This window comes from Phyllobates terribilis, unplaced genomic scaffold (assembly GCF_046119375.1).
Source record: "Phyllobates terribilis strain yellow unplaced genomic scaffold, ASM4611937v1 Scaffold_8__6_contigs__length_399053987, whole genome shotgun sequence".
NCBI lineage: Eukaryota > Metazoa > Chordata > Amphibia > Anura > Dendrobatidae > Phyllobates > Phyllobates terribilis.
Genome location: NW_027362768.1, coordinates 97,266,475 through 97,288,752, shown reverse-complemented (window position 1 = coordinate 97,288,752; position 22,278 = coordinate 97,266,475). Strand labels below are relative to the sequence as shown.

The 22,278-nt window shown below is 39.8% G+C and overlaps 1 protein-coding gene across 1 annotated transcript in view; it reads right to left on the bottom strand.

Annotated features, from left to right (window-relative positions):
* The window catches only part of LMO4 (LIM domain only 4), a 47,373-nt gene extending 35,433 nt beyond the window's left edge, over positions 1-11,940 (bottom strand). Inside the window, exons 1-2 of the mRNA XM_073643165.1 lie at positions 11,535-11,940; positions 8,521-8,759 (exon numbers count right to left, since the gene is read on the bottom strand). Coding sequence (XP_073499266.1) covers positions 8,521-8,756 — 236 coding nt within the window. The 5' untranslated portion in view covers positions 8,757-8,759; positions 11,535-11,940. The remainder of the gene's footprint in view (positions 1-8,520; positions 8,760-11,534) is intronic.
* Positions 11,941-22,278: the final 10,338 nt, after the last annotated feature.

Here is a 22,278-nt window from a genome sequence, read left to right as displayed (position 1 = left end):
TCATTAACCTAATTAATTATACAAACTGCAGTGGTGTAATGTATTTACTCGGGAAACAAATTAGTACTAAGCAATAGTCCATAGTCTCTAGTAGGCAGCCACTAGCCAAGAGGAAGAAAGCACCCAGACCGAAAATACTGTCACGTGAACTGTCTGTAAAAAAAGAACACACACACACACCTGTCCTCACTTGGACAGAACTTTCAGCAATGTTATTCAATTGGGCTGTGCAGATGACCAAATGTCAGCATGAAAAAAAATCTATAATATATTAAAAAAACAATGTATTTATCTTGCAGTGTGAACTAGTGTCTTGCGTATTTTGGAAGAGACTCATCTATACACCGTATAATATCCGATTTTTACGGATACATTGCAATTCTTCACATTGCAAACTGCAATTGGTCTTGTAAATTTTATTAACTTCCGATGAATAAAAACAAATGCCATACAGATGTCACACGGATGAAAGGAAGATGAAAAATCATCCATCTTTTCTGGATGAAAATCAGAATTTTTTTTTTTTATTTTTTTTTTTATATGCTCATGTGAACTTATTTTAAGAGGGGATGAAGACCCTCCTGTGTTCCACCTTCGCTCTCGTTCACAATCGCTAACTGAGGTTTTATCGGAACTTGGACCAATGTTATACTATAGGGCAGAGGAGATCTGCATTATATATATATATATATATATATATATATATATATATATATATATATATATATATATATATACACACACATACATATACACATACATATATATATTTTACACTACAGACCGTAATCTGTGTGTGGGGGGGAATAAAAAAAAAAATTGCAGTTGCTCTGCAAATGGGATCACACGCACCCATTCAAGTCTATTTGGGCATGTAAAACATGAGACTGCACTCAGATATCATCCGAGTGCAGTACGATTTACGTAGACAATGGGAGAAATAAAGTTCTCCGTCTTCTCCACACCTGTCATGAGATTCTCTCATCCAAGAGAATTGGATCACAGTAAACGGATACTGATCAAACTCAGATCAGAGCGCGAGCAGAGTGTCATTACCGTAATTGATCAAATTCTCTCGGAAAAGAATCATCGCTCGTGTGAGCGAGCCCTAACATATAGCGTACATCTGCCTAGCTAACAAATTACATATAACATGCCAGTGACATAGGATTAAGGAGCAGCTTGCAGATTCGTTCAGATTTTGACAAGACTCAAATTAAAGTAAGAAAATAAAGATCTGTACCAAATTTTGCTATAAAACTTATAAAAACTCAGTCCCCAAGGGCCAATCTCCACAGTCTATTCTATAGGGCAATTCTAGAATGAACAGGTCCTGAGAAGTCTCAGGTGACTTCTTCTATACTTGGACATTTGGTCATCTGCTTAGGACACCTTTGGATTTCGTTCTTCTAGGATCGCGGCTCGATTGTCGACTATGTAAGGCAGATATCATCTTACCATTGTGTGCCAAATAATTGACAGGCGAGGCAAATAACAGGGTGTGTGATTGTTTTATAAAAGTGCGTAGTATTTGAGACATTTAACATGAAATATTTTGAAGAACAAGTCTTAGGCGTTGCCATTATGTAAAAAACAAAAACAAACGATCAATAACTTTAGCAAGACGCGGTAATGGCTATAGGTCTAAGCGATATTAGCAACCATGGGCTGCTAATCTACGACTCAACTTTTCCTCTGATTGTTCCTATCCTGGTTTTGGCTTGATGGAAAATACTGATCAAATACTGAACGTGGCCTTTCCCTGAGAGTATATCATAACGTCACTTGTGTTTAGTTATGGAGCGGCACGAATAATTTGTCAGGTACATGCTACACCTGTAAGAAAATGAATGATCACTGAAGAAGATGGGGGGCTACCCAATTAAGTTGTATTCGGTAACTAGTACAGTCAATGGACCAGAGAAGCCCTTAGTGCTTTTTAAACAAGGTCCTCATTGTAAGCCCCATGTTGTCTTCACTCCTTTGTATGAAATAACCACCCAAGACCATATTCGCTACACAATACAATACTATCTATTGTCCTCTTTTAATTGCCTGGATGTTGGTTATCAGTCGTAGTGCATGAAGGTCATTTGTAGGTCAAACCCAATTTCCCTAATGTTGTCCAGTATGATACGTTTGCATTTCCCTTTCTCACGCTCCCTTACGTAAGATTGGTCAATTTTTTTTTTTCCCCTCTTTCATGGGAATGTTCAATATCAAAGTCTGTATAGGCCGAATATATTTAATTATATCATTTTCTGGAAAATTGAAAAATCTCAGAGAATGTAAACCCTTGTAAATGACGAGAAGTAATTGCTTTTCACTTTGAGCCAAGAATGAAGGCAACTATGTAACTGTAGCCTTTTCTAAAAACTTGTTTTCACAGAGTTTCTGTGAGGCAGGAGAGTTAATTATCTAACCAGGGGATTGTGCAGGACAGTGTTTGATTTAAAAGGCTCGAGGCTTTAGGTGCTCAATTAAGTAGCTATCAGTCTCAGTCTGGACTTTAATGGGCTTTTTCTTCCCCTCCTCTTCAACTCCAGCTATGGGGGGAGAGAGACACCCCAGGTCAGGCTAATTAAAGCCAGGGGACTCCTTAATTGTGATGACAGAAATGGTTTCAGTTTCCTCTGGTAAGGTCTTCAGACTGGAGGAGATCGTTAATATTTTAGCATTTGGGGAACACAATCAATCTCAAAACAGCAAGATGTGCCTAATACAGTGAGACCATTTACAATTACAGGCAGATCATTGTTCTGAAGGCTAGATCTGACATAAGAGATTGCCTGCATGTAAATATTTTATTTAATGATCTCCGCTGCTTGGTGTCACTGGATCTCATCTAATCTACAGATGTCGCTGGAGTTAAAGCACTAAAAGGAGATAGGGGTAAAGTATTCGAAGGAGCTCAGTCCGAACGGGAGGGAGAAATGAGAAATCTATAAACGATCGTCTAAAGATTTGTATAGTGAAAGTAGCAACAATTCCAAAATATGGGAAAAGTAAATATTATAGGGGGCATGTTGTGATTGAGGTATAACATCAGTAGAGAAGGCTGTTTAACCCTTGCCTACACTGTCGTTCCTGCGTGATCTGACCATCTGGCGTAGTGCAACGCTCCAGTATATTGGGAGGTACAATTTTTGAGGCATTCGCACCAGCCCAGAAAAATTTCACGCATGGGTCCAATTAATACTCAACCCTTGCCCGATATTCCTCTGGTGTCGTATAGTTGCCACCTTCAACCGTTCCAACCATATAGGAGCGTTGGATCACGCCAGGTGGTTAGATCATGCTGGAGAATGAAAGAGGAAGTATGATCGACTGAGAATACTAGATCGGGGGCAGATCTAACAATATAAAAGTCTTTAAAGGGGTTGTCCACAAGTGTAAAACTCCCATTATTGTCCCAATATTCAGCATAACTTACACAAAAAAAGTATATTTACCTCCTGGATCAACACTACTTTTCCACTCTGAGCCTTGTGCTCACCACCAATTTCAAGACAAACAATGTCACGTGACCCCTGCAGCCAATCATCAGTAGCTGAATGTCTGCAGCCTTCGCATCTGAGCAGAACAGACCTAGCAAAGGAGCAGTACTGGCCTGGAAGGCAATTATACATTTTTTCTTACAGGTGCAGAACACTGTGGCAATTAATAGGGGTTGCTGAGTAGTTGACAACCCCTTTAAGACCAGGTTCAGACGAGCATATGCAAAATCATCTTTTTTCATCCAGAAAAAAAAAAAAAAAAAAAGATTTTTAATCTGTATTGCTATTCGTATGCCACCTGTGTGTCCGTCGTGTCTTTTTTTTTTTTTGTATGGCATCAGTTTTTCATGAACAGTTTAATAATAGGACAAAATACAGTTTCCGATCCTGATAATTGTAACTGGTCCAAAAAAAAACAAAAACGCATGAAATATTGATGATAAACTGTACTGGAGATTTTTTTTTTTTTTTACATGCAGACCATTGATTCGGAGGTAAAAACGCTCCCATTGACTTGCACTGGTCAGTGTGCTGTCCATATGCTATTAGTTTTGCATACGTACACCACATGGACTAATTATAGGCTCCCCCACAACGAGCCCTAAAACTGATGAAGGTGCTTAAAAATAAAAAAAGGAAGAACGCCATGGCCATATTTGTTAAACTTTCTTACAATGCCGGAGTCTTTGACTTATGGCCCCTTAAAGGGATGTGACAGGTAAGCTTTATAACTATTAAGACTGATCATCATTATTAGGACATATTTTACACTATCATCCAAATTTTTGTGTACGATGCTGGAACCCATTTTTCTATGTGCACATCGAAAAAAAACAAAAAACCCAAGCTTATATCTATGAAGTCCAGTGTCCAGCTATACAAGTAAAGGACATATGACAGATCGACAGAACCGATTTTATAACGGGCTACAGAATTGGAGACATTTATCATGAGCCATGGGACGCTTGTCACAGATGTCACTCAAATGACACAGATTTACATAGCGCCTAAACCAGGCCCTGCGAGATTATTAAGAATATTGATTTTGGCTAAATACATAATAAAGTAAGGCAAATATTTATGAAGGCCAAGTTATTCAATAATAATATTAATAATAATAATAATAATAATATTGTCTCACAAGTATGAGAAGGCCCATATTTAATCAATGCTATTTAATTACCATTTTAATTACTGCCCTACAGATAATGCCTGCAAGCAAAGGCCATATTATATGTATAGTACACTATAAATATCAATTCCACTTTAAAATGTATCATTAAAAACAATAATCAGCCTGGCATACCCAACACATCTTAATGGTAGGAAAAAAAACAACACATTGATGTTCTGGTACAGCTCCGCAGCCACTCCTAAAATGGCAAAATTTCACTGACTTAAAGGGTAATTTATGGTCCTCAAGGTCATATGCATTATTTCATTTTTCATCTAAAACACTGTTCTTCAGTGTTAACCGGTTTTATAAGCAATTATATAAGTCTTGGCTTTTTTTTCATTTATGTCCCTTCTGCAGAGGAGTGCAATGCATTAACCTCCAGCTCTCCAGGGGTTAATGGGAGGTGTATTAAATGCTACAAAGTGATGCCAAGAGCCAAGTCCATTAAAGGTACTTCATACTAACTGGATACTAAGGCACCTTAAAAGCTCTAGGAGCTATTGATACTTAGAAGAAAAAAAAAAAAAAAAAAAAAGAGGGCTGTGCATAATGGCTGCAGCTACATTAGAGAAGAGAAGGAGAAAAAAAAAAAATCTGCCAAATTACGCTTGGTTAATTCAGAGTAACAGATCTGCCCCCAAGTGAATTGGAGGCCTTGAATTAATTCTGTTATGACAAATCAAGATAAACGTTCCCCCTAAATTGCATGCGATTTAATTAATTTTTGAGATCCAGGTTTTTTTTCGTTTTTTTTCCCCTCTCTCCCAGCTAATAGTTCACATGCTCCTGTGCTGTCATTGTGCTTGAGTGGGCAGACTTCAAAGTGATATTAAATAACCAACTATTAGATTTACCTAGCACGTCCTATTGGAAAAACGCCATTTAATTACCTAGCCTGTTCAATTAAAGGGACAGCATTCCCTGAATATAGCAGCTTGCTGTTGATTACCAGGGAAATTAACTCTCTGCATGATGTCTCTTGGATTCCTTCTAAAGAAACAAGGAGGGGCTCACTCAAAGGGAAGGGGGGGCAGCTACCAGACGTATTCCTTCAGCAATTACAGTGCGGACCTCTGTCTAAACTGGGATTTAGGACTGGGGTAGTGGGGGAACTAGACCCGGCCATTATTAATGCCTGTTGTGTTACACCAGATTCCATTTGAAAGACTATCTTTTATCATGTTTTCAATATTAACTTTTCGTAGCTGGGTTCAAGAACTTCAAAAAGTATACAGACAAGTTCAAGATTAGGTGGTCACAAAACCTGGACCACGAGGGGTTAAGACGGCAAACGTTGCTTAGACAATAACACAACAGGCATTAACAGACTGTCATTCCCTATGTGACCCATCAACCAAGGAGAATCAATGGCAAAGAATCATCGATAGAACCTTATTGTACTGTAAAGATGTAGGTGAGCCACTCAAGCCCCCCTTCTTTGGCATTTTAAATCTTGCTGGCCCGACACAACGCCCGCTGACAGGGTAGAGATGCACAGAATCTTTCTGTAATCACATCAACATCTCTCCAAATCCTTTTAATGTTTCCCTGGTCATCAGACACTGGCCCTTTAACAGTCTGAATCCTCAGCCCTGGTTAATAATCCCCTCTCTTACAGGCCAATTTTGTTAATTAAATGTTTTGTTTGCAATGCAGCTCTCATTCATTCATTTCGGTCATTCCGAGCAGATCTAAGCCAGGGCCCAGATCTCATTAGATAAAACCTATCAGGACTAAAAGAAAATGGAGGAGTCACTAATTAAAGCTTTTAATTGTGTGTATTCACTGTCAGCCTGTTTTATCTTGAATCTATGATTGTAAGCTACATGTCAGTCTCCCACCAAAAGCACTTTCATTAATGGAAGAGGTGGATTTCAAAACCACCACCACTAACCCCCTCCCTCCCCTTTCTCAAATGAAGGGTAGAGCTGAAGCACTTTGTTTGGCCTCACTCAGAAGGTGCTTTTCAAAGACAACCATATCCTCACATCAAACTCTCAAGACATTTCACTTAGTCCCTTACCTTTGTGTTTGCCCATTTTGACAGGCATCTTAATTTCACGATTCACGCCAACGCACCGATTACGTAATCGGTCAGCATTTTTTTTCCCTGTAGCTTTAATAGTATAATCTCAAAAGTATTATAAAGGATACAGAAGTCCTTTTACTTGTATTTGAGCCTTATTTACACATGTGGACTTGTATCTAAAGCCACATGTGTTAATGAACTTCTATACACAGCTCCTTTTAAGTTTCGGTACCCCATCTTAATTTTTTCTTTTTAGAAGATGCAATGGAAGCTACCATTGCATCTTCTAAAAAGAAAATAGGGTACCGAAACTTAAAAGGAGCAGTCTATAGAAGTTCATTAACACATGTGGCTTTAGATACAAGTCCAAAATCTGCACAGATCCCATGGCGTATGCAGAGAATCTGATATGCCCATAGTACCTTAGATCAGCATTAACATATACATCTTAACACTATATATTAGAGCACATTATGTGCCCTGTTAGTTGTACGGAAATTACCAAAAGCTACAGACCTCTCAAATTGATTTCCGTCAGGTCCTGCTGATCTATCGCAACATAAAAACAAACTAAATGGAACCTGACACTTAGGGATCTAAACTGAAGATACAGCCGTGTGAACGAGCCCTTATTGTTGCACTAAACACATATATACAATAAAAACGAATGATGGGATCCTGATGATAACACCAACTCTGTAATTAGTACCCAGAAGTTAGATTTTACAGAAAGCTGTTTATTACTGGATACATCTGTAACATAGGAAGCGTTGAGACAGTGGTGTCAATTTTTCCACTTGAAACAAATGGCTCTTTTCTCCCATGTTCTGCTCTATTTAATTAAAATTCTGTCAAGCCCCACAGCAGCCACCGAGAAGTCTAGAATGGGCTCCGGTTTGTTAAAGCATGTGCTGATTTCCTAACATTTAAGTCTAAAAAAACCACTTAGAGAAATTAATGTTGCAATCCCTCAATGGCCTTTTCAGCGAGCATATTACTTCTATTTAGCTGATTGAGGACAGTGGGATTCGGCAGGACATAGGTTAGAGCATTTGGACTTCATCATTTTAACACTAAATGAGGTCTACAGTGTTTCTAAAGCCAACCGATGGTGTAACCGGATCCTACATTACCCCTCAGTACATTCCATACTTCAAGAGCAAAGTTGAGCCAGTATCTTAAGGAATATGTTACTGATTTTGTTTGATGTCTAAATTGGCAATTTATGGATGACTTAAAAGAAATCTTGAAGGGGACACGACTAAAAAGTGCAGGGCATCCAGGTGCATCAGTGTATTAAAGCGTTCACTTAAATTAAATATGTAATCTTTCAAATGCCTTTCAGTTTAATGACTTAAGAAGCTTGGTTTCACCTGGAAAGATCGCATGGGCACACACTATCCGTATTGATTCCCATCTTCTAAAATGACATTAGGAAGCATGATGGACATCTAATTAATCTGTGCTCACATCTTGTGCAATTAATGGGTTATTACTTAGGATGATTACAACCAGAAGTCAGGAAATGGATCGTTTTCTAAAGGAAGGGAATGTAAAGATGCCCGAACCAGTTTAGTAATTAGGATATTCAACATGTTCCATCATGTGCGGAGTGGAAACTATGCGCAGATAAAATCCTGGAATATTTCCACTTATTTGTAAAGAAGCATCAGCTTTGGACTTTCGGATGTCAACACATGATTTGGCTTAGACGATGCTTTGCCCCGATGTATATGATACATTCCAGCAACATCAGTATCGTAATTGTTGGGTACAGAAGATTAAAAAAAAAAAAAAAAAAGTAGAGACACACATACCTGATGTAGTCATTTCTGCAGAGAATCATTCCACTCTTTGTATAGCATGAGGTGCCAATTTCCCCAAGTTGAGCCTGACAGCATGAACACTTGAGGCATCTACTATGCCAGTAGCTGTCCATGGCATAGAGCAGGAACCGATCTGCAATCTTTCCCCCACAACCAGCACACCTTTTCCAAGAGAGGGTGCTAGCGGTCACAGGGGGAGGCTGGGCACTACTACCTGGGTTCACCATGGTCTAGAAGAGTAGAGCAAAAAAAAAAAAAAAAGAAAAGGAATAGAAAAAAAAAAGTGTTATTGAGGATGCTCTTCAATCTTCATATGGCTTTCTAAAAAACAGTAGCAAAGCAGTGGATCCAGCTAATTAATGAAGAATAAGGGCCTATTTATTTTGTTTGGGGTCAGTGATCTGTCAGAGGTTCCACCCACCAGATCACTTTTACTGATAGTCCTCCTCAAAACTGTCTGAAGTTGTGTCACGACCTCAGGAGGACAACTTTACCAGAAACAAGGAGTTGGTGAGATAGAAGGCACAGTTTGATAGTAGGGTCTGCATTGAAACCATATTAAATCACCAATAACATCACTAAAGAGGATTATAGTTCAATCTACTTCAATCATTCAGGGCTCTTCTATAGACATGACCTGCCTGCAACAAAGTATTTTACCATAGTCATCAAAAAGTGAGGGGTAAAAACTTATTGGGCTTGTGCTTTTTTTTTTGTTGTTTTTTTTTTATTTTTAGTTGCTATTTTCCCTTTGTCATGCTCGCCATTTAATCAATGTCTTATTATTGTTGGATCAGCTGAAATCCCATTTCATTTCAAGGCAATCCATGAATGTCATTTTGGAATTAGGAGCCAATAAACCTGGCTTGAACTTTTAGGAAGCCCTGCTAACTTGTTACACAAACAAATAACACTTTTGTATCACTAATCTGTCCTTGATCAGCAATTTAAATGCAATGAATGGACACCTTCAAAAGGCTTCCATTTACAGATAAGTCAGAACAGACACAAATGAACCTATAGTCTGAAGCCAACATCTGTCAACACAATTTAAGAAGCAAAAGAACCACCTTATCTCTGGACCATGAGTAGTCATTTCACCAATCTTGCCATTTAAAACCCCCTTTCCTGGTCTAAAGTGCCTAAACTTGGCTCCTCTAAAAAACTGTGCCACCATCTCTAAAAGGAGATCTAGGTAAAACGCAGTTAGATGGTAGTGTACCCACAGTAGCTAAACTTCACTGCTGGCATTAAACAGACCTTTTTGGATCAAAAGAACTCAAAATTAATGCAGTCTGCTTTTGTAACCCTCTATACATAAGTATTTCCTCCCATATTTCAAGAGTGACCTAATTGTGTCTTCTAATCAATGGTTTGTGAAATGCCATAATGACTTTATAGCAAGCCAATAATGATCTATGTCACTACACTATGTGAATTAGATACATGACTCTACATATATGTTTACAAATATACATAAGAAACGCTACATATATGTTTACAAATATACATAAACACTATCCTGGGAAAAAGAAAAAAAGTTTGGAGCCAGGGAAGTTGATGGCAGTATTTGAAGACATTTTGCTAAGGACAGTAAATAAACCACATAATCTGCTATAATCAGAACTGTACCTTTTAAGCTGTAACAAAACACTAGGACTTGGGAAACGGAACCACTCTAAAAGCCATTATCTTTGTGTACCCAAATGCATCATACCTTTATGTAAATTGATTTATCTGATGCATTACTCAACGAATGGCTTTTGGTAACAATTTCATCTCCAACCCCTAAATGAATCTGCATTTCCTGCCCAGAGTCCACCAAGTGTTTTCATGTCCTTTTTTTCTCCCCCCCCCCCCTCTCAGTTTCGAATTTCTTTTAGAAGGACAGCCTACGACCGACCTCAAGCCTTGTCAAAAGGTAAATAAAAAAATAAATAAAAAAAATAATAAAAGAAACGTGACACTGCGCCAGGCATCCAGTAACCACATTAAGTAAAGCTCTTAAAGACAAGCAATACCTTAATGCTGATTAAATCTACTAGAGATGAATCCTTCTTTACTGACCAGAAAGGACTCTCAAGATAACTTATAGGGAGGGCGCTCATCAAGTTTCATTGCAGTTGAGGAAATAAAAACCTTTTAACTTTAATAGAACTGCTACATAAATTATATAGCCAGGCAATTTAGGGAATGTAGAGGGAAGCCAGCAGTGGCAGCTAGAGGCAACAGCAACGACTCCTGTTTAATGGAGATCTCTTGAAGAAGAAGAAGGGAGAAGGAGGAGGGTAATTTGTAATACAAAAAAAAGAAACTATAAGGTGGGTTTTAATTAGGCAAGTGGGTGGATTACCAGTTCAGAGACCTATGGCCACTTTGATCCTCGTGCCACTGGTTTCGTAAAAAAAATAAAAAAAAAATTAAAAAGGTTTCCCAGTTCTCCCGTCAAGAAGGCGGGTGGCGATCGCCCAATTTACAATTAGGCTAGGGAAATCCTTTCCACACAAAACAGAGTAGAGGAAGGGGTGGAGAGGACACAAACCTCTCAGTAGAGCTCTGCATCTATATCAGGGGAGATCAGGGAGATTTCTTCATTATTTCAGCGAGAGTCCCACAACAGAGCGGGAATAGGGGGCCACTGCTCCTAGAACATGATGCCAGGCTATGCTTAATGGAAAAAAGGGTCAGGAAGCCCGCTAAGTGCGCAGTCACTAAAAGGAACCCTAAACCTAAAGTCTCCATTTGCTGTGCAGTTGAATACAATCTATTGTTATGTCTGTAAGCAGCCATTCGAGCTTGCGGAGGGGCTGACCATAAATGTTCTTCAATGGGATTACTGACAGGACGTCCAGACAAAATATGTGCCCCCCCCTCTATAATCATTACTTTATGTGCCATCACTCCAGTTGGGGAAAGCCTCCAGGGACACTTATTTGGAGACTTTTTCTCAGCATTGCACTTTAACCCTTGCAAGCCACAAACACACACACAGGTCTTTTGCTTACCTTTGCCTGACTTCCTAGAATCACAGTGTAGCGATGTGAATAGTGCACAGCTCCAGGAATAGGTAAGGCAGCTCTCCGAGCCAAGGTGCTGCTGCTGCTGCTGCTGCTAGCTCCCCACAGGCGCAGATCCTGCCTGCTGCAAGCCGCAAGTTTGCTCCTGATCGCTGATCAACTCCTGGGATCTGCTCCTGGCCTGACACAAGGGAGGAGGGTGAAGGGTCCGGAGAGGGGCTGCAGCTGTGTGCGGAGGGGATCGCTGCCTGCTGATTGCTGCATGCACTGAGGCCCCGGCTCTCTTGCTGCTCTCTATGAGCTCTCTGCTCTCTCTCCAGCCTGACATGTGTTACTGACGGAGCTAAGCCCAGCACTGCTGCCTGCTGGCTCCTCCCAGCCCAATCCCCTTTTCTGATTGTTCAGGCGGAATAATAAAAAGAGCCAAGGGAAGGCCAGTGCCTGAGACTGGGGGCAGTGCACAGGATGATGGATAGATCAGGTGGAAGAAGCTTTTTTTATATATATTTTTTTCATGCTTTTTAGAAGTCATTTAATTGAGAGATCCAGTCCTAACTAAAGATCTGAGCCGCCTCTGACAATGACAATTAGGGACATGTCACCGATTAACCCTTGCAGGCATCCCACTGGCAGCTACATGGTTAAACCCGAAGTTTTGGAGCCCGTCTCTTTGCATAGGAATGCATGGCACCGTGCAGCGCGCGCCATCCAATACGTCTGCAGCGCAACGGACGCTTTTGTTTGGGCAGCGCTGATGCATACGTTAGGAAATTCTCTGCAAAATCCGGGCACTTTTTTTAGTTTGTGATTTACAAAATTTTCATTTTTTTTATATTTTTCTTTTTCTATTTTATTGCACAATAATTGGATGAAGAATGAATGAAGAATGTTCATGCAATTTTAGCATTACTAAGGGCTCGAGCATACAACCGTAATAACCAGACGAGTGCTATCCATGATTTAGAGGGATAGCTGTCATCCCCATGTTATTCAATGAGGCCGTGCACATATCCGATTTTTTTTGCTCAGATCGAGTGGTCCATGGACAATTTGTCTCCGATATTCCGATCGCGCTCGGCATTCAAGTCTATGGGTCCGTTGAAATGGAGAAGGTGGAGTTACTGAATGGGAAAGGTGGGAAGGTGGAGAAACTTTTTTTTTTTCTCCATCTCTGACAAAATCAGCTCACACTCTGATTAAACTCTGAACAAACTGATCAGCATAATTTTTTTCCGATTTTCTGGAATGAGAGATCGGTCGTGTGACCCTAGCATTATTGGATTTCTATGGACCTCGACATGCTACAGAAAGTCTGGGTGCATTCATAGAAGTCAGCAGAAATTGGAACTGCCAAGCAACAGTGCCTGATAGGAGCAATAATCTGCAAATGTCTCCAAATTGTATTGCTTTACTCTTTTACATGATCCAACATTGTCCATTGTAGCAACAGAAAAGCAGATAAATATTGTCAACATTTTTCTTTTACTAGTTTGAATCCAGGTCATGTGTTATAAAGATTGAAGAAAGTTTCACACAGATCATTAGAAGCCAGTAAGATACATTAAAGTTGCTGTCCGGGACTTTAACATTGATGGCTTATCCTTAGGATAAGTCATCAATGTCTGATCGGTGGGGGTGCGACATCCGGCACCCCCACCAATCAACTGTTATCAGTGTCAGCCGAGGCCGGAACTGCTCAATTATGGAGCTACACAGCACAGCTCCATCGACTGTATAGTGGCCACGGGTACTGCACATCCTCCTTATTCAAATAAATAGGGGGCGGATGTGCAGTTCCCAGCTGCGGCCACTAGTCCGTTGACAGAACTGTTCTGTGCAGATCCGTAACTGAGCAATTGCAGCCAACTCCGACTCCGGGAACAGCTAATCAGCGGATGTCCCGTGGTGTCGCACCCCCACCAATCAGACATTGATGACTTATCCTAAAGATAAACCATCAGTGTTAAGGTCCCAGACAACCCCTTTAATGGGTACCTATCATTAGATTCATGCTGCCCAAACCATAGTTTGGATGCCTATATATTGCTCTATATTATGTATGCCCTCTATAATCAATGATTGTATAGGATGATACTTTTATAATGCATCAAATATTCCATTATGGGCCCATAGTCACCTATGGGAACTATGTCATTGATCAGTACAATGTTGATCTGTAATGCAAGCGTTTATGGTCCCCTATTTTTCTCCTTTCTTTTGGATATGACCCCCCATTCGACCTAAAGTGAATGTGTCATCAGAAAATTGACCTACTGTTTTTGTGCTAGATGTGGTTTTTTTTTTTTATTACATTTTTTTCATATCACAATCTGTATGAAAAATAAAAATGTTAAATCTTGCAGTTTTCACACCGGCCACTAGGGCTATCTTAGATTTTAGCTTCCTGTTGTTTCAAGAAATCCGCATGTGCATTAACGGCAACAGACTGATTCAGACCCTATCTTTTGTTTTGAAGCATGTAGTTAGCATGTGCAGAGGTCATTGTGAAGGGAGAGTCAGCTGTGATATCCCCTATTGTGAAGGGTGAATCCTATATTACAGCCCTGTACACCACTGATTAAAACTTTTCCTGCAAGAACATGATGTTAGAGTGTAAAATAGCCCCAGTGGCCAGTGTGAAAATTGCAAGATTACTAATTTTGTGTTTTTTTTAATACAAATCGTGTTATTGAAAAAAAAAAAGATATTTTCAAATTATTTACAAAAAAGTACACAGAATACAATGACCTTACTTAAACAATAGGTCATTTTCGGTTGACACATTACCTTAAAAACACAACTCAGCTGTTCCATGTGAACCCAGTTTTAAGAGTAGCTGCAGGAAATAGGGATGGGGGTTATTAAAACTTGTTCAAGTGAGAAGTAAAGCAGTTGTCTATAATGGCCAAAGTGGGTTTTCTTCATTGTTTTTTGAAGGGTTTTTAAAGAGGATTGCCACTTTAACTTAAAGGGAATCTGTCAGCAGGTTTTTGCTATGTAATCTGAAGACAGCAGGAGATGGGGCCTGAAACACATATTTCAGTAATGTGTCACTTATTAGGCTGTGTGCTGTTGTTTCCATACAATGAATGTTTTACCACCAGGAGATTATCACTACAGGACTACAACTGATGTGATCCCTAGTCCAGCCAGGCCCCCTCCTCTGATAAGCAGCTCACTGTCAATAGACAATGTACACAGAATACTGGGGTGTGGGCGTGGTTAGCTTTCTTGGCTCTGCTACATGTTAAATCTAAAAACTCTGTGTCAAAACGGCTGCACCCAGTAAACTAAGTGATACATCTCTGGAATCAGGGTCACTTTTCTTACATGATGCTGCTTTCAGATGAGGTAGCAAAAACCTGGAGACAGATTTTCTTTAAATGCTGCCGTTCTTCTGAAACTGGCATTGTTTTGGGGGTGTTTTTGCACCTCTCTGTTTCTGAAAAATGGCCTCTTCTATCTTTTACAGAAATAAAATCTTTTTATACAAATAGGCATGGTCCTCAAGAAGACCTGACCACACCTACTTGGCTAAAAGACTAGATTGGCATACAGAGGACAGAGGGCATACCTTAGGATTGGAGAGGTGAAGGAACAAAACAAAAACAATGCCAGATTCAGGAGAACAGCAGAATTTACACCAGGTTAAAAAAAAAGATAGATACATATTCATGGAAAGTGATAGGTCCTCGTTAAATGAGAGCTTGAATCTGATTGATTTCCATGAGAGATTTAACCACATATTGTCACACAGGGTGTGGGAAAGACTTAGTGCAACACAGAGGGAAAGGTAGTCCAGACACTAGGGAAAGGGGGGAGTGGTCTAGTGTCACCCTGTCTCAACTACCGTCCCTATATTGGCTCTTCACCAATCGCCGAACGCGTGCCTCGCCCTGACTTTCCCTGGCGTATGGCTAAGGCTAGGGAAGGGAGGAGATGAGCACTAGTCGATATCCACTAAACTCTATAGACAACAAGGGTAGACAAACGGGGGGGATTGCTTAGCTTTAGACAACTCCAGCCAAATGGAGTTTCTCCAGAGAGAACAAAGTACTGCTCTTGCTAAAGCCTCACAAGTAGTAATGAATATCGACAGCATCTCCCTCTCATACACACCAGGTATTTATGCACTCAGGCCAGGGAGCCAATTAGCCAGAGGAAGGCAGCCGCTGGGTCCTAGAGACAGCCAGCCTCTAAGAAGATGTCTGTAATGACAAACGTAGAGATCTCCTGCAACCAACTGCAGGGCGACTGTCTGTCACTTCGGACACACCCGTGACACATATCTTTTGTATTCGTCTGGATAAGGGTAAGGCACACGGTCAGTGGGCCCTTTGGGGCATACATCCAAACCCCCCGTAAAAAGGGACAGGGCCATAGACTGTAATGGTGTCAGCAGAACGAATGTGCACGCTGACGTGCATCATTTTCAAGAGTGTACGCCTACTGGATGTGGACACTCAGGCGTAGTAGACTGCAGTAGGCGTTCACTCCCGAAAATGATGCACGTCAGAGTGCACATTCCCTTTGCCGACACCATTACAGTCTATGGCCCCGTCGGTGGATACGTCAGAATCCCGTTTTGTGGGGGGTTGGACGTACGTCCTGTCTGGGCCACCGAGCATGTTCCTAAACACAATGTGGAAGCACCCTTAAACTTTCCACGGTTCCAACTGATGCCAGACTATGAATAAGGACTACCTAGTTCGAAACGCGTCAGATCTACTGGAGTAACTGGGTACAGTCCCTGGGGACAGTCCCAAAATTTTTTTTTTCTTTTTTGCATTTTACTGTAATGAAAAAAAAACTCTTTTTAATCACGCTTTCCCGGACCTCTAGCTGGATACTCACCTCTCCAACCAAAACAAGGTATCTAACCAAGTAGATTCACGGCTTTGCACAGTCTTCTTGTTAATGTGTTATTGGAACTTCGGCTTTGATTGGGGCCATAATCTTAATGCATACACCGAGCCTTGAAGCTAAACATTCATCAGAATGCAGTTTGTTTACAGCCATGGCATTTTATTTTTCATGTGAAAAGGTTACAGCAATCTCATATCCAAATAATCTGATTAGCATCATAAAACTAGCAAAATAATAAGAAAATAAATATATATATACATATATGGTAACTTGGTAGGCATCTGAAACACAAGAAAAGGAAAGAATGCCATTCGAAATGCCATCTTTACAAAAACCCCTAATGTTCTGGAAATAATGAACACGTTAGATAAATACAATGGTAACAATGTTTCAATCCATTCTGAGGACATAGGGTTATTAATTTAACAGTTATTCTAAGTCATGTTGGGTATATTGTGTTCACGCAGTTATTAATTGTTGGCAGAAGTAGCTCGCTAATGGAGGTGAAGGCCGCATTTCGCAGGTGGAACATGCCATTAAGTGATTATTGATTTTAGAAGGGAAAAAAAGCAGAAAGTAAAAAAAAAATAAAATAAATAAGTTTTTCTTTTCTAGTCATAATAGTTTCTGAGTGCTCCTGTGGTGATATGACGTATTTATTCCTAATGTAAATGCATCAAGGTGATACATATATAACAGCCATTGTAATATTACCATCGGAAGCTGCTTTTAAAGCTGAATGTGACACAGCTCATGATACAATGTCGAAGAGATATTCAACAGCAAGAAGGGTGAGGTAAGATCATCAATGGGCTAAACATATTTTCTTAGTGTATATTTTTCTGTCATTATAACCTTTGTGGGATATACTATTGTCATATATCATAGTTGTTGATTTGAACTACATTAAAGAGGATGTGTCACTTGCTCAAAAACTTTTGCTTATTACTGTGTAAAAAAATATCTATCAGCTCCCTGGATTCTGCCACTCTTTTCCGTTTTACATTGTGTCACTCCATTGCAGAGATATTCACATTTGAATCTTTTGGAGCACAGTATGTGAAATCTCCACTTGCAGTCCAACTGCACTTTTCTTTAGTCTACGTTGGGGGCGTGCACTTTCATTTTTTCCTCCCAGATGCTGCCAGTCTTAGAATGTTAGGTCAGCTGCTGGGCTGTGATTGGCAGTGTCTAGGAGGGAGAGGTAAAAGTTCATTCCCCAAAGGAGACTCTGAAGAAACACACAGTTAGACGTCAAGAAGAGATTTCCATGTTGGTATTTTTACAAGGTATGTATCTCTTTTCTTTTTTGAGTAAGTGACAGGTCCTCTTTAAGGCCCATGATATCTATAATACAGTACTTACCTTGTAATGTCTTCACATCCTGTTCCGTCCAGATGTGTCCGTATCCCAGAATTTCAAGCGGCGGAAGTTCATCGACCACTATATTGGGACACCCAAGTGATGGGTGCCTCAATATGGAAACCACTGGTGGTACCAGACTCTTGCCCGGTACCACCAGTGGAATACCGTCGCGAACATGCCGCACACGCCGCCGCCGGGATCAGCCGAATGATTCACTGACCGCCGCCATCTTTGTACAAGAGGAGCGCATGCGCAGTTTTAATGTGACTGCCGCTATCTGCCTGCACAAAGATGGCGGCGGTCTGATTTACTGCGCGGGGAGACAGCTCAAACGAGAGAACACATGAGGGAAGAAGACAGCACAGGGGTGGAGACAGAGAGCAGACAAGGGGGAGACCACATGGGGTACACAGGTCAAAGAAGAGATCACATGAGAGGAGAAGACAGAAGATGGGGGAGAGAGAAAGCGCACAGGGGGAGAGAGGCAGAGCACAGGGGGGAGACAGCTCAAATGGGACAGCACATGAGGGGAGAACACAGCACAGGAAGGAGAGAGACAGCAGACAAGGGGGATAGCACATGGGATAGACAGGTCAAAGAAGAGAGCACAGATGGGAGAAGTCAGCACATGGGGGAAAGAGAGAGTGGATAGGTGGGTGAGCACATGGGGGGGGAGAGATTCTCAACGCTGCAAAGCCTGCCCCCATCACGACATTACCGCCCTCCCGATGCGATAGCATCGGGCCTCCATCTAATATATATATAACATGTGCATATTTAAGGTTATTTTTTTAAACTAGCAATGGACCACATTTCCAAAACTTTCTTCTAAAAATAACCTTTCTGTAGAAACTACAAAGGCAATATTATGTTTTTAATATTTAAAAAAGTTGAATTTTTTGGCATCATTTAGATATCGATGTTTCACATACGTGTTCTATTCAGCTTTTTTTACCAATAGGACATGTACCCATTGTAGTCTGTGGTCATGTTCACATGTTTGTTTTTTTCTGAACTGATTGCAAGAAAAAACAGAAATGTCCATATTAATCTGATTTGTGGATCAAGCTCACCCATTCAAGTGAATGGACATGTGAAAAAACTAATAACAGTTGGATGCCGTCTGTGTGCATCCGAGTGCTGTACGTTTTTTACTTACTGTTTAATAGCCAGAAGAGGTTTTTTTTTGCATACAAGATAAAGGGACGCCACAGACCAAAAATGGATGAAAATTGGATCCAGCACATGTTCCATTTTTCTCATACGCAGAAAAAACATAGACATTTAAATAAATCCTTAGCATAAATCTTTTCGACCGATTCATTATTGCATTTGTGCTTTTTTTGTCTAGTTTTTCTTATTTTTTTCCTATTTTTCAGATGTACCATATTCTTCTTTTAACTTAAGCCTTTTATAAAGTCTATTGTATATTTGTTCTTCTATTTTTCATTATGTTTGCCATTTGGGCTGATTCCTAAATTGTGACTTTTTCAAAAGTCACAAAATGATTGTGCAAATGTCCTCCTGTTCCCCAATTGAGTGAACTCATGTACGCCTAAAATTTTTGCCCAAATTTTAGCAGAACATGAGACTTTTTGCTCTAATAAGAAACAATGAAGCTAAAATACAAAAATAAAGATCATTTTTTTGATTTTGTTTAGGAAAATGTATCAAATGTGTGCAATTTTTGAAGAATTTGGTACAGAAAACGCCAATGAAAACGACAAAAAAAAAGAAAAATTACTTTAAAAAAAAAGCAAATGATGAATCAGACCCTCTGTCTTTTCTACTGTAACTTTTTTTGCTGTTTTTACATTTTGACCAGTCTTCCTCCTATAGTCTAAGACTATAAATATCAAGCCCTTTTCTTCTGACCAGACATGGGTGAAGCGTTGGCATCTAATTATCAGTCCCTATAATAATTTGCAATATTATAACCCACAAAAAATTCAGATACTGTAAGGATACATTTTTTTGTGTGGGGACCTCCTGGATTGTTCAGGACTATACGAAATCTCTGAGTACTTTTGTTAATTGTCTCCACAGGATCATGTACGGACCTGTCTGGAAATAGGTCTATATCAGGGATGGTCTTTTATGAAACCCCTATAGTAATGTATATTTGGCAAGTATGCCTGACAATAAAGTGTAATTCACATCCAAAATATCCAGTGCACCTTTCAGAAAACCTCGCTGCCACCGCAGCAAAATAAATGGGAGCAGTGATGCTGTCCCATACAGAACAGAGACCATCTTCATAGTCAGACATCTTCTTTATACTTTTAGTGAAACCTTTACTTCGTGTTGCTTAATACCATTCACCACCTATTTTCTGACTTGTATAGATATGCATTTACATAGGCCAAAGTGTTAGGCATAGAGAGATTTATCAAACTGTCTCAAAAACTAACTGCATTTGTTACCCATAGCAACCAATCACAGCACAGCTTTCATTTTGTATTCTGCTCTTGAAAAATGAAAGCTGTGCTCTGATTGGTTGCCATGGGCAGCAACGCTTGGTTTTCTTTTACACGGTTTCTGAAATCTGATAAAATGTGCAAATGATTTTTTTTTACATAACAATATGGATGTGCAATAGGCCTGACATTGTATATGTCCACTGCCTAACCGTCTAAGGGTAGAAAATCTTATTGGGTCACTAAACAGTCAAGAATGATAAATTGGCCATAAACTTGTATAGTAGCACCTGTCCTGGCTCCTCCACCAATCTCCATATGTGACTATATACCAAAAATGCAAAGTAAATGAACAGAAGAGAAATCTAAATCAAATCAAATTTTAATTTGTGATTACCCCTTGACCTCAAAACAGCATTGTATCTTCTAATTATTTGCACACAGTAGTTGAAGGAATTCGAAAGGGAGGTTGTTCCAAACATTTTGGAGATCTAACCACAGATCTTCTGTGGATGTTGCTTGCACAATTGATTCCGTCTCTTCAAGTAATCCCACACAGATTTGATGATGTTGAGATCATGGCTCTGTGGACGACTTATTATCACTAACAGGACTCCTTGTTCTTCTTTACACTCTAAGATAGCTCTTACTAACATCGGCTGTATGTTTGGGGTCGTTGTCTTGCTCAAAATAAATTTGGAGCCAACCAAATACCTCCCTGATGGTATTGCATGATGAATAAGTGTCTGCCTGTATCTCTCAGAATTTACGACACTATTAATCCTGACCAAATCCACTACTCTATTTTCCGAAATACAGCCCCAAACTTGCAAGGACCCTCCACCATGCTTGTTTGTTGACTGCAGACATTCATTATTGTACCCTTTAGCACACAAATTTCCATCTGTTACAGCCAACTATTTCACATTTTTACTCATCAAAACAACTGCTGATATTTTTCTGCACCCCAACTCCTATGTTCTTGTGCATTGTTGAGTCACTTGGCCTTCTTTCTATGTCAAAGGCATGGTCTTTAGAATCAATTCTTCCATGATGTCCACTTCTGGCCAGACAGTAGTACAGTACAGTCCCACTGGTTGCTGCTATTTTTGAAATGATGGCACTGCTGGACATCTCCTGATTTCGAAGAAAAGTAAGCATGATGTGTCTTTCATCTGCTGCACTAAGTTTCCTTGGCTGATCACTGCATCTGTGGTCCTCAGTGTTGCCCATTTCTTGATGTTTCTACAAAAGAGCTTGAACAGCACGTCATGAAATCCTGGCCTGCTTTGAAGTCCTTGCCTAGGAGAGACCTTACTGATACAGGTATTTTTCCTCGCTGTGCTCCATCTTGCCATGATGCATGACGTGTCACATGTAACTGTCTTCTTCAACTTCAACTTTCTAACAAAGTCTGGCTGTTCTTCACACAGTTTTAAGTCTCCTAAACAACTCTTCCTTTTTCACTTAAAAACTGTTTTTCAACCTTCATATGAAAATTATCATCATCACCTGTTTGATATAAGGGCAAATGAAAAATATCACATCAGTTCAATCTGTCCTGATATCGTTCAATCTAATAAGAGTGCGATGCACGGACAGAGACCTCGGGCCGGCTCCTTGGTTTGATTAAGAGTCTTAGTGCTCGGAAAGCGTATGCTTGATGTGTTTGTTTGTATTTTTTTCCCTTTTGATAGGCAAAGGGTGGACACACGATGGATTTGATTTTTTTTTCATTAACTTGGATGTTGTTAATAGATAAATGTAAACTTTTAACACTTGTGTTTTTTGAAAGAATCCTTACTTTACAGCATTTATTCGATACATGCCCAATGCATTTCAAAATTCATATATTCAATGTTTGCATACAGTGAATACGGAAAGTATTCAGACACCTTTAAATTTTTCACTCTTTGTTTCATTGCAGCCATTGGGTAAATTCTAAAAAGTTCATTTTTTTCTCATTAAAGTACACTCTGCACCCCATCTTGACTGAGAAAAAAAAACAGAAATGTAGAAATTTTTGCAAATTTATTAAAAAAGAAAAACTGAAATATCACATGGTCATAAGTATTCAGTCCCTT